The 13,045-nt window shown below is 41.5% G+C and overlaps 1 protein-coding gene across 7 annotated transcripts in view; it reads right to left on the reverse strand.

Moving 5' to 3' along the window:
- TNRC6A (trinucleotide repeat containing adaptor 6A) overlaps positions 1 to 13,045 on the reverse strand; it is a 186,885-nt gene that overhangs the window by 33,142 nt on the left and 140,698 nt on the right. For all 7 annotated transcript variants that reach the window (XM_030799551.1, XM_030799548.1, XM_030799542.1 and 4 more), the window contains one exon: positions 1,069 to 3,654. In XM_030799551.1, the coding sequence (XP_030655411.1) occupies positions 1,069 to 3,654 (2,586 nt within the window). The remainder of the gene's footprint in view (positions 1 to 1,068; positions 3,655 to 13,045) is intronic.

The following is a 13,045-nucleotide window of genomic DNA, read 5'->3' on the forward strand; positions in this document are numbered from 1 at the left end:
GGAGGCTACAGTGAGCTGAGATCACGCCACTGCACTCCAGCCTGGGTAACGGAGCAAGACTCCGTCTCCAAAAAAAACCAAACAAACAAAAAAAAAAACACTGTGCCACAAGTGTACCCCTTCCACGCCACCTACACTGGAAAAACAATTTACTACCCAGCTAACAATAATGGGTCACCTACTTTTTACATAGGCTGAACAATGCTTATTTTAAAATCTGAAGTATTAGGCTGAGGTTGTCCAAAGCAAAAAAAAAAAAAAAAAAAGCCATAAACGTTTCATTAAAAAAATCAAAGCCAACAGGCTTCATCTTAGATACATACTTCTTCCTTTTAAGAATCAAACCTAAATTAATACAACAAACTATACTTAGACTAAAAAAAAAAAAAAAAAAAAATTAAGTGCCAAAAAGTTAGCTCATGAAAGCACTCCCATATCCACTTCCAATGAGACTATTAAGTCAATAAAACTTTTATTAACAAAGACAATGTAGCCAATCACACTTAACGAAAATGTTGTCGGGATAATTTGCAGAGATAGGAATTAGTTCATTATTAGAGAGGAAAGTAAGGATATACTAGAAAGGTATTGTCAAATGTTTTAAATGAACAAACATATATACTGTATCTAAGTAGAGTTGGATTTCTCACCTAATTAAAAAAAAATCCCTTCTAAAGCCAAATATACGACCTAATGTTTACAGAGTACTGTATTTATGAGATACTTGTTTTATTTCTGGAGATATTTTAGTCAAATAATAAAACCACAAGGTAAGGCCTAACTCAAAAACAACTTGGAGAAGTGTACAGCATTCCCACTTGACCGCCTTTGTCCAATTCGCCTTCTGTTGCATTTCTAATAGAGAATGAAGTGTGCAGGACTCAAACAACACTGCCAAAAGTGGAGCTCTGTTCTCTGGTGGTAAACATCACCCCTATAATTTTCTTCAAGCTGCTTCTGGATTGCAGTAAGAACAGCCTTTGTATGCATATCCAAGCACTTTGTTATACAAATCTTATAATAACAGTAAGTTAAAACAAGGCTTGATTTCATAAAATAGAAACTTACCAGAGCCACTGCTTGCCTCTTTGTTTGAGATGGCACTTGCAGGCGTTAGCAGCTGATGTACCTGTGCTTGCTGGTCTGAACGGCTGTTGCCATTTGGGACGTTTTTGTTCCACATGTTCACATTTTTGTAGTTGTATTTGCTTGGATCTCCCCAAGCTGAAGTTCCATCATCAATCTCCATTTTGCGACGTATAGATTCTGGGGATGGTTCCTCCCAGCCTGTGGGTTCTTCTTCTTTTGCTGGGGCTGGTATAGGTCCCCCCAGCCAGCCTGTACCAGGAGGTTTGCCTGTAGCTGGTGGGATTCCCCAAGATCCAACAATGTCTTGTTGCTTGTTCCAGTCTGGAGAACTGACCGGCTTTGACGAATCTCCCCAACCTAGAGACTGATTAGACTTTGGAGGGTCTCCCCATCCCTGGGAAGGAGTAGGTTTAGAAGATTCATCCCATCCTGATGAATTATTTGGATTTATGTTGTTTCCCCAAGTAAAAGAACTAGTTTTACCAAGTTCGTTCCAACCGGAAACGGACCTGTCACTATCACTACCTCCTGAGCTGGATTTCTTATTGGCCTCACCCCAATGGTTACTCCTTGAAGTTTCTCCCCAGTTATCACTGGCAGAAACAGACCACCCTTGGCTTGATTTTTGTCCATCACCCCATCCCTGTTTGTTCTTTTGCGAGTCATTCCATGCAGCCTTCTCCTCTTTGCAATTCCCCCACTGATTGCTCTTGACCATTCCTGTAGCAGCAGAATCATCTTCCCACCCTCCCTGGCAGTTTGAGCCTTTGGAATCTCCCCACCTCAGAGCAGGTTTGGGATCGCCCCACCCTGATACAGATGAGGTATCATTACTATTAGGGCTAGTCTTATCTATACATGCCCCTGAGTTAAAAGTCTGTGTTGCAGAGCTTCCCCAGGCCTCTGTCCCATTGTCAGTCTTTCGTTCCCCTCTAGGTGATGTTTCTGTATCCCAGGCAGTATTCTGCTTAATAGGAGTCTGTCCCCAACCAGAGTTGGACAGGACACGTGGATCTAAGTCAGTTCTGTTTACAATGCTTTGGAGTAACGTGTGCTGATCAACTTTTCTTCTGTCTCTACTCTGACTTTCCCCAGTTCCTTTTTCCTCAAGGCGTCCAGTGCTTTCTGTACTACCATCGCTCTCTACTGTACCTCCTGTTTTGGCCCACACACTGCTTTGCTCATTTGTCTGAGATGTGGCAGAACCCTGATCCTCTTCCTCAGTAGATTTCCATCCATTTGTAAACGTCTTACCATTGCCATTTGCACTGTCATTGGAATGCTGATTGCTAGGCAGTTTGTTCCACTCAACGCTGGGTAAATTAGTGCCAGTGTTTTGTGCAGGGGTTCCCCATCCTCTTCGACTTCCTCCAGAATTTGCGCCATTTCCACTTCCCCATGATGTACTCTGGGAGTTTGCTGCACCAGATTCCCACACACCACCTCCTTTGTTTGTGTTAACTTGAAAGTTAGTGCCCATAGGACCATTTACGCCAGGCTGCATTAGAGTTGCATTCACAGTGTCACCATTAGCTTGGCCATTAGGGCCTGAACATTTGTCTCCAGAGTAATTAGAACCATAGGCACCCCATGTAGTACCATAAGAGCCTCCACTTTTTGACTCTCCATTGCTAAGGTGAGAAAGGGAAGTGCCATTCATACCTGATGGAGCCTGCATCTGAGGATGATTCATTGTGCTCACACGCCAGGCCCCTGTATTACTACTAGGCAGCTCATTATTCTGCACTGAACCGGAGTTTGGTAAACTAGAGGTCATAAAGTTAGTAGTGTTATTTGGTCCAGTCATTTCAGTGGTAATATTTTGAGGTTGACCACTGAATGAAACCTTCTGTGTACCACTTACTTCAGATTCACAAGTTTCCTGAAGGCTTCCCCAGGTACCATGGGTAGAACCACCACTCACTTTAGAGTTAATACTCTGATTGTTAGGCATCTGGCCTATAGTACTGCACTGAATATTAATGCCAGAACTACCACACCCTACAGGCCCTTTTAGGGCAAGTCCATTGTTCTCTAATACTGGCCAGGCACCATGGTTGCTAGCTGAATTCAAAGTGCTTGGATTTAACCCTCCATTTGATGAAGAACTTACAGTGCCCCAAGCATTCATTCTATTGTTGCTACTTTCAGATTTGCTTTCAGGAGCATCCACAGAGACCTGACATGTGCTTATTATGGCTCCATGGGAAAAACCCCATGGCCCAGTACTGCTTCCGTGGCCCACATTATTGCTGCTGCTACCAACTACAAACTTGTTTTGGGAACCAAGTCCAGTGCTATTCCGAAGGCCATCTTTTTCACCACCTGTGTTCCCTGAAGCCATGATAGTGATGTTTTTTTCTGATTCAGAACTGGAGGCAGAATCAGCATCCATACATTCTGAAGCCAACTCCGGATCACTGCCAGGGACTGAGGGCCATGCTTCTTTTTCCGACAAGTCACTTACAACAGCATTCTTACAGTTTGTGCTAGAATCACTTGTAGAAGACACAGGTCCCCGCTGGGGATTTTCATAATGGGATCCTGAAGTACTGTGGTTTATATCTAGGATAAAGGAGAAGTACAACTATTTATAAAGTGTTAGGCCATTTCAAAATGATACTAAAATCTAAGAAAAATGACGAATATGTTATAAATATATGTGGCTCCTCAATTCAACAAGCTATGATCCTTGGCAGAATGGTGACAAGGGCACTGGTTATCTTCTAGCCACCAACTTTCCATGTTCAACTGATACTATCCTAAGATCCTAGAGGACATAACAGCCCCTTGATAAATACTTGCTGAATGAATACATTGTTAACATATCGGTAAATAAAAGAATTTTGGGCCAGGCGTGGTGGCTCACGCCTGTAATCCCAGCACTTTGGAAGGCTGAGGTGGGCGGATCACGAGGTCAGGAGATCGAGAACATCCTGGCTAACACGGTGAAACCCCGTCTCTACTAAAAATACAAAAAATTAGCTGGGCATGGTGGCGGGCGCCTGTAGGCCCAGCTACTTGGGAGGCTGAGGCAGGAGAATGGCGTGAACCCGGGAGGCAGAGCTTGCAGTGAACGGAGATAGTGCCACTGCACTCCAGCCTGGGTGACAGAGCGAGACTCTGTCTCAAAAAAAAAAAAAAAAAAAAAGAACTTTGGAGTCAAGAGGGTCTAGGAGGCAGCTACACGTTAGGATAATGGAACAACCCAGGCATAGAAGGCTGACATGGAAAGATGGGTAAGGAGAGGTGAACAGCCAAAATTTGATAAAATGTATCAGAAATATTTTTCCACCTTCTGTTTTCTAGTATAGCTTTTCCACATAACTGTTTTGGGTATTGTAACAAGTTTATAAAAATTTCTAAGAATGGTAAGAATTTGAAAGCTTTTATCATTACATTCCATTTCATTAGTGTCCCTATTCAACCTGAAATATTACACCCAAGTAATAGTATTTTCAGTTCAACTTCCTCTCAAAATTTTCTTAATTTACCTTCCTAACCACATTTATATAAAAGAACTGAAAAGTAATGGTTAATTATGTTGAAGATCACAGAATTATTATGATCTCAAAAAATCAACTGCTGACACTGGAGACGTTTAATGATCAGTCATACAATCCTATAATCTTGGACTTCCTGCTATGTATTACTATTTAGTTATTTTACCACAGGTAGGGCAGTTCTAGTGCTTCTGAATAGTTCCCCAGATTCTTAACTCTCACTTAGTTTAAGGATCTGGTAGGTAGACATTCCTCAGGGGCATTAACCTGCATAAGCCACGTGCATTTTGACTGTCTTCAGGAGGTACATTATGTTGCAGTTTTCTACTAGAGTACCAATCAGAATCACATGTAGTGCTTTTAAATATACATGTTCAAGGCAATGTCCCAGACCTAATGAGCCAACCTTCAGGGGTTGTAGGCCTAGGAGATAAACGGAAGTCACCATTAAGGTGATTTGCTAAAATGGAAAATCAGATTCAATTTGCATCATTTTCTCTCAAGCACAATCATTAAGAAGCAAAAGATGATGAGCTGGAAAGAGTCTGGAAAAGTGACTGGAAAGAAACTGGAAATTATATAAATTCATCAAATAATATACTTTAAAGTTCCATAGGTGACTTTAATTTCCACTCCCTGTTTAAGAATCATTTCTTTAATGATTCCTAAAGCTGCCAAAGAAGATTTGCCATCTTTCAGTGCCCATGAGGAGAACTTCTCATGAAATAAAGGGTAACAACAAGTCAGTCTCATTGGGTGTAAGCAAACCAACACACTAACATCTGCACTGGCACCAACAACAAATGTTTGGCATTCAGTACCATGTCTGACAACTTTGTGCGCACTTTTATCACTGAATCCTTAGAGCCACACTAGAGGATAGGTATTACCTTCACTTGCAGATGACAAAACTGAGGTTCACAGGTTAATTTATGGAAAATTAAGTGAGAAAGGCAGGATTCATCAGAATCTTTCATAAAGCAAGGTGCCTAAGAATGTAGATAGGACTCTAGAAACACCAAGATTCAAGTCTGGACTCTGTATGACCAAATCTGCAAAATCGGAATATAAACAATACTTCTTAACCTGGTTCTTTTGTTAATTGTATCATCATATGTAAAGCATTAAGCTCAGTGCTGGCTGCAAATAAGTGCCTCGTTAGGGTCAATTTGATGTAGTGATTAACAGCATAGATTGGGTAGCCAGAATGCTTGGGTTTAAGAGGCACTCTACCATTTACTAGCTGTGTGACCACGGCAAGATCCTCAATCTCTGTGCCTAGTTTCATCTCTAAAGTAGAAACAGTGTTAGTACCAGACCGGACGCAGTGGCTTATGCCTGTAATCCCAGCATTTTGGGAGGCCAAGGTGGGGGGATCACGAGGTCTGGAGTTCGAGACCTTCCTGGCCAACATGGTGAAACCCTGTCTCTACTAAAAATACAAAAAATGAGCCGGACGTGGTGGCGTGCGCCTGTAGTCCCAGCTACTCAGGAGGCTGAGGCAGAACTGCTTAAACCGCGAAGGCGGAGGTTGTTGCAGTGAGCCGAGATGGCGCCATTGAATTCCAGCCTGGCGCCAGAGCGAGACTCCATCTCAAAAAACAAGAACAACAACAAAAACGAAACAGTATTAGTACCAATCTCACACAACTGTGGTGCAGATTATTAAAAGTAGTCTGTATTGGCCAGGCACGGTGGCTCACGCCTGTAATCCCAGCACTTTAGGGGGCCGAGGTGGGAGGATCACGAAGTCAGCAGATTGAGATCATCCTGGCTAACATGGAGAAAGCCCACCTCTACAAAAAATACAAAAAAATTAGCTGGGCATGGTGGTGGGTGCCTGTAGTCCCAGCTACTCGGGAGGCTGAGGCAGAATGGCATGAACCTGGGAAGCAGAGCTTGCAGTGAGACAAGATCGCGCCACTGCACTCCAGCCTGGGCAACAAAGCAAGACTCCGTCTCAAAAAAACAAAACAAAACAACAACAACAACAAAAAAGAACTCTGAACTATATCTGATCCATATTAGGTGCTCAATGAGGGCCATTATTATCATTGATAAATGCATGCTAATGATTATCATCTTTTAGTCCTATCTCCAAAGCATGTTTTTCATTCCACCATGTCTCCCTTATAAAGAACAAAATGAGAAATCATATAACTTCCTTACTTAAAATTTCCACTTAGATACCTGAAACAGAATCTTCAGATTCCAGATTTATACTCCAACAGAGTGTAAATTGCTCTCCTCCCAAACGGGACAAAAACTGCTTCTTTACAACTTCTCCTCATTTCGGTAAGTTTCCTAAAACCTAGAATTTATCTTTTATTCCTCCCTGTGCACAGCAAATCCAAAATATCTTCAAGTCCAAAATCCATACATCTTTTTTCCAAATCTAAGACAGTCCAGCCCTTGTCACTGTCTTTTCCTGGACTACTACAAATGTATTTCTGCTACCACTATTTGCATGCGTAAGTGTGTGTGGCCACTTTCCTAAGGGAGGAGTAAGAACACAAGATTGGCCATCGAAAACAAAACTACCCAAATGGAAAATAAAGAAATGGATCCAGAATTCAAGAGTGAAACACCAGAAGCATTCCCATAATGACAAGAAAAAGACAAAAACACTTGTCATCAATACTACTATTTGGTCCAGTGTTAGAAGTACTAACTGATAAAATATGACTCAAAAACGAGAAGTAAAAATAATAGAGGCAAAAAAGATCGACATGAAAAAACAATTTCCTTTCTATATGCCAAAAATAATCCAGGAGAAAATGTTGATGGGAAAAGATCTTAATCATTAACAGCCATAACGTAACAGGAATAAAGCTAGCAAAAATATTTAAAGTCATATATGATTATATTTTATTGCTGGCTATAGAAGACACTTGAAAGTAAAGAAACTTGTTCCTGGATATGAAGGTGTAACAATGCTCTAAGTTTAATTCAATTATAAGAAATTTTTAACAAGAGTCTGTAAAATAATTAAAGTGATTTAAAAATTCTGTAAAGCAAATTGGGGAGTAACCCTCTAAAAAATTTCAAAAAGAAGAGGTTGTGAAGAAGGGAATCTGCATTATCAAGAAATAGTTGAACAGCACTGCATTGCCAGAGAGCACTTTGACTGAACAGAAAAAGTAACCCAGAAACAGATCCAAGTATATGTCAAAGATACTATTTCAAGGATTAGCATTTTAAATCAGTAGGGCAAGGGAATATTCGGTACTTGAAAACTTTTTAAAATGAGATAATAAAAAAAAATCCCAAATGATTAAAACATTAAAAGTAAAAGATGAAATCATGAAGCTATCAGTGAATAAGTATTTTTATACATAAACCATATGTGGCAGATTTCACTTGTTAATGTTAGAATACATCAAAAGCAAAGCAAAAAAGCAAACGCCTGAATATATTCTGCAAATGAGTTCTATAACCTTTAATGTCAGTGAAAAATGTTCTCAGATTCTGGTCATGACCTGGTTTGGTGGCTAAGTTTGTCTTTTAAAATATTATTAACTAAAATCCCATTTTTAATCTAGAAGCCACTTGATCAAAACCTAAAGATTATTTTAAAAATTGGGTTACCAATGGTGAGTTACAAGGCATTCTGGGTTATAAAAAAGGTTGTAGTTTAGGAAAAAAAAATTCGTTTGGCATTCTAGCTCATGCCTGTAATCCCAGCACTTTGGGAGGCCGAGGCGGGAATATTGGTTGGGTCCAGGAGTGAGACCATCCTGGGCAACCCTGCAACACCCCATCTCTACAAAAAATAAAAAAATCAGCTGGGCGTGGTGGCATATACCTGGGGTCCCAGCTCCTTGAGAGGCTGAGGCAGAAGGATCACTTGAGCCTGGGAGGTTGAGGCTGTAGTGAGTTGTGATTGCGCCACTGCACTCAGCCTAGGAGACAGAGCTAGAGTCTCTCTCAAAATGAATAAATAAACAAATAAAAATCAATAAAAGGTGTTGGCTGGGCACAGTGGCTCACTCCTATAATCTCAGCACTTTGAGAGGCCGAGGCGGGAGGATCAACTGAGGTCAAGAGCCTGGGGCCAGCCTGGCCAACGGTGAAACACCATCTCTACTAAAAATACAAAAATTAGCTGGGTGTGGCGGCAGGCCCCGATAATCCCAGCTACTCAGGAGGCTGAGGAAGGAGAATCACTTGAACCCAGGAGGTGGAAGTTGCAGTGAGTTGAGATCGCACCACTGCACTCCAGCCTGGGCATTATGTAAGAGCGAAACTCCATCTCAAAACAACAACAAAAACAAAATGTGTTGCAGGGGATAGGAAAAGACGCTATTAAAACTGAAAGGATAAAAAGAACAGGACTCCTCAGGTATCATAACTAATATGTTTCAGAGTCAGAGATTATTTCAGATTTGGAAGAAGTCAAAATAATTTATTTCACTTATAGACACACAAGACCCAGTGCTGTAAATGATCTGGAAGATAAACATAGAGGAACATCATTAAGTAGAGTATTATCACTCAGCTTGTCCAGGAAATAATGAGAAATAGTAAATCTCTGTGCTAGCAGGAAGAAAGGGGGCGGCTGAGTTTTACTGAGTGTAATGCAAAATGTTTATACACTGCAATGTTGTAGGCAAACTTAAGATTTGGAAGGTTGCACATTATTTAGAAATATTTGAAATCCAAAGCATCATTAACATCCTACTTTCATACAAAATGCCCATAGGAGAAGTGTGATCACCTATAGTACCACACTCCAAAAAAAAAAAAAAAAAAAAAAAAAAAATCGTACATAATAGAATATCCAAAAAAGATCAAAGAGGTTATGTGGGGGCTGAACGAAGACTGGTGATAATTCTAGCGACATAAAAAAACAGCATCAGCTGGGCGTAGCGGCTCATGCCTATAATCCCAGCACTTTGGGAGGCTGAGGTGGGCAGATCACCTGAGGTCAGGAGTTCGAGACCAGCCTGGCCAACATAGTGAAACCCCATCTCTACTAAAAATACAAAAATTAGCTGGGCATGGTGTGGACGCTTGTAATCTCAGCTACTCAGGAGGCTGAAGCAGGAGAATTGCTTGAACCCAGGAGGCGGAGGTTGCAGTGAGCTGAGATCGCGCCACTGCACTCCAGCCTGGGCGACTGAGCGAGACCGTTTCAAAAAAAAAAAAAAAAAAAGAAAGAAAGAAAAAAGAAAAGAAACAGCATCACTTATTCAGGAAGAATTTAGATCCACGGACCTTCAAATATTTTTCTTTTAAATATACAGCATCTAACAAATGAAACAGTTAAATATTTATTTTCTGTCTTAAAGACTTTCAATTTTGCCAGAAAGGGAAGAGCTTCAAAAGTAAATAATATTTATGTTTTACAATGTTTCCAAGGAGTATGACAGAGATGGTACCATTGGGAATACGAAAGAACCTTAGATGTACAATTTCAAATCACTGTTTTTTTTTTTTTTTTTTTCAGATGGAGTCTCACTCTGTCGCCCAGGCTGGAGTGCAGTGGTGAGATCTCGGCTCCTGTGAGCTCTGCCTCCCGGGTTCCCTGCCTCAGCCTCCCAAGTAGCTGGGACTACAGGCGCCCGCCACCACGCCTGGCTAATTTTGTTTTTGTATTTTTAGTAGAGACGGGGTTTCACCCTGTTAGCCAGGATGGTCTCAATCTCCTGACCTCGTGATCTGCCCACCTCAGCCTCCCAAAGTACTGGGATTACAGGCATGAGCCACCACGCCCGGCCTCAAATCACTCTTACGTACAAAATTCAAAATGTCTCATCTGGTTATTCTTGCCTTTGGTTCAGGGGTTGGCAAACTTGCTCTATACAGGTCCGGTTAAACATTTTAGGCCTTGCGAGCCAGATGGTCTGTGAAAACTATTTAACTTTGCCATTGTAGCTTGAAAGCAGCCCACAGACGATATGTAAATGAATGGGTGTGGGTACCTCCCAATAAAGCTGGACTAAAATAGGCCCAGATCTCTGTTCCAGAATAAAGAAGACAAATGCAATATCACAACCACATGCAATGCATGAATCATGACTGGCTTCCGGTTTGAGAGATGGGGTGAAAGTGGTAGGGAGATGGGTATAAAAGACATCCATCCTTGGGGATGTTGCTCTAGACCAGATGGTGAACACCTCAACCAGGGCAACTGGTGGCAGTATCAAGGGGAGACGGGAAAAGTGCGAGGTATTTAAGAGTTAAAACTGGCCGGGCGTGGTGGCTCATGCCTGTAATCCCAGCACTTTGGGAGGCCGAGGCAGGCGGATCACAAGGTCAGGAGATGGAGACCATCCTGGCTAACACGGTGAAACCCCATCTCAACTAAAAATACAAAAAATTAGCCGGGCATGGTGGCGGGCACCTGTAGTCCCAGCTACTCGGGAGGCTGAGACAGGAGAATGGTGTGAACCCGGGAAGCAGAGCTTGCAGTGAGCCAAGATCGTGCCACTGCACTCCAGCCTGGGCAACAGCGAGACTCCATCTCAAAAAAAAAAAAAAAAAAAAAAAAAGAGTTAAAATCAGCAGAGTACAGTAATCCACTGGCCTGTGAGACATACAGGAGAGGGAAAAGTAAAGCATGATTTCAAGGTTTCTAGATGGGTGACTGGATGAATGGGGGCGGCAACTATTTGAGCAAAGGAACGCAGAAGGAGGAAGTGGTACAGGGGCAACACAAAGAGTTCAAGTTTGGACATACTGAGTTTTGAGGGGCCCAACGTCAGCTGAGGACTTTCAGAAGAGGACCTAAAATGTGGGGAGATCTGAAACAAAGCCTTGGGAGGGAAAAAAAAGGTTTGCATTTGACATTCAGAAGATCAGTGACTTCAGCAATAGAGTTATTTTAGTCAAGCGAGCAGAAGCCAGATTATGAGAGACTGATGTAATATATTAAAGACTGCAAGTACAGACTATTCCTTCAATAACACTGAAAGGGGGGAGGGAGAAATTCTGTAATAGCCTCAAAAGAGTATGGGGATTTTAACAGGTGTGCTGGCTCATGCCTGTAATCCCAGCAATTTGGGAGGCCAAGGCAGGCAGATAGCTTGAGCAGGAGTTCAAGACCGGCCTGGGCAACATGGCAAAACCCCATCTCTACAAAACACAAAAATTAGCCAGGCGTGGTGGTGAATGCCTGTAGTCCCAGCTACTCAGGGAGACTCACTGAGGTGGGAGGATTACTTGAGCTGGGAGGTTGAGGCTGTAGTGAGCCGTGTTCATGCCACTGCACTCCAGCCTGGGTGACAAAGTGAGACCCTGTCTCCTCCAAAAAAAAAAAAAAAAAAAAAAAAAAGAGTATGGAGGTTTAACAAATTTTTTTTTAAGGATACAGAAGATCTGAGTTTGTTTATCGTCCAAGGGGAAGGTGCAAGTTGCAAGCAAGTAGTAGAAGTTGCAAGACAGCAAGGATGTACACCGTGCTAAAAGCCCAATGCAAGAGCACAGATGGATGGGGATGGATAGCATTTTAACCTTTAAACATCTCCAGAAACTTTAATGTTAACACTTTTGGTTAAAACATCCCAATTATTGGTCATTCACCATTATGCCTCAAATGTCTTTTTCTTTAAAAAAATAACTATTTCAAACATAGAAAAGGCCATAGTAGAGTAATGTAATCTGTAAAATGAAAATGATACTATCTACTCTGTAAAAGAAGTATTAAATGAGTTAGTAGTGTGTGGGCACAGTAAGCACCCCATAAGGATTAGCCACTGTATCGTTATTAATAACTTGGTAGGAGCTGGATATACCTAACTCATAAGAGGCCTTCATTGACTCTCCTGGTCTATTTTGCAAGCTAAAGTTTCTATTACCAATCCTAGTAACACCTAGAAAGATGTTTTAATGTAAATATGTAAAATATGCTGTTAAGTGGGGATTCATATATTTTTTAAGAGACAAAAGTACAAATCTGGCTCTTCTTTGGAATGCCTTGGCTTCATCATCTGCATTTTCTAGTTGTTTTTTGAGATTGAATCCAGGCTTCAGTCAGATTGCTGCACCCTCCTCACTTCCACCTTAGCCTCCACATCAATGCAGTCCACCCTGGTAAAATTCTTTTAGAAATAGGCACGATGTTTTTCCTTCTCAGCCTTTTTTTTGAAGACTTCTTCCTATGCCCACACCTGAGGCCTTCTTCTCATCTGAACCCACACCTGTAACACTTTTGATATTTTTGACTCATAGTTATTTTTGAGAAGCAAGATTCTTACACTCCTGTTGTTTCCATTCCAAAAACAGGTTCCTTTCATTTCCCCAAGTGAAAAGGCATATTTGACATATTTTCTAAATATACTATCCCACTTCACTGTTTTGTTCAGTACCATTCCACCTTGCTTAGCTCACAGCAGGTACTCCATCATTTGTTGTATAACTAACCTCTCCCAAAGTTTTCAATCGCATTTTTCATTATGCTGAGACCAGTACATTTGCTTCCAATCTGACTTCCCACATGAACTTCAAATGAC

The sequence above is a fragment of the Nomascus leucogenys genome, chromosome 2, assembly GCF_006542625.1.
Source record: "Nomascus leucogenys isolate Asia chromosome 2, Asia_NLE_v1, whole genome shotgun sequence".
NCBI lineage: Eukaryota > Metazoa > Chordata > Mammalia > Primates > Hylobatidae > Nomascus > Nomascus leucogenys.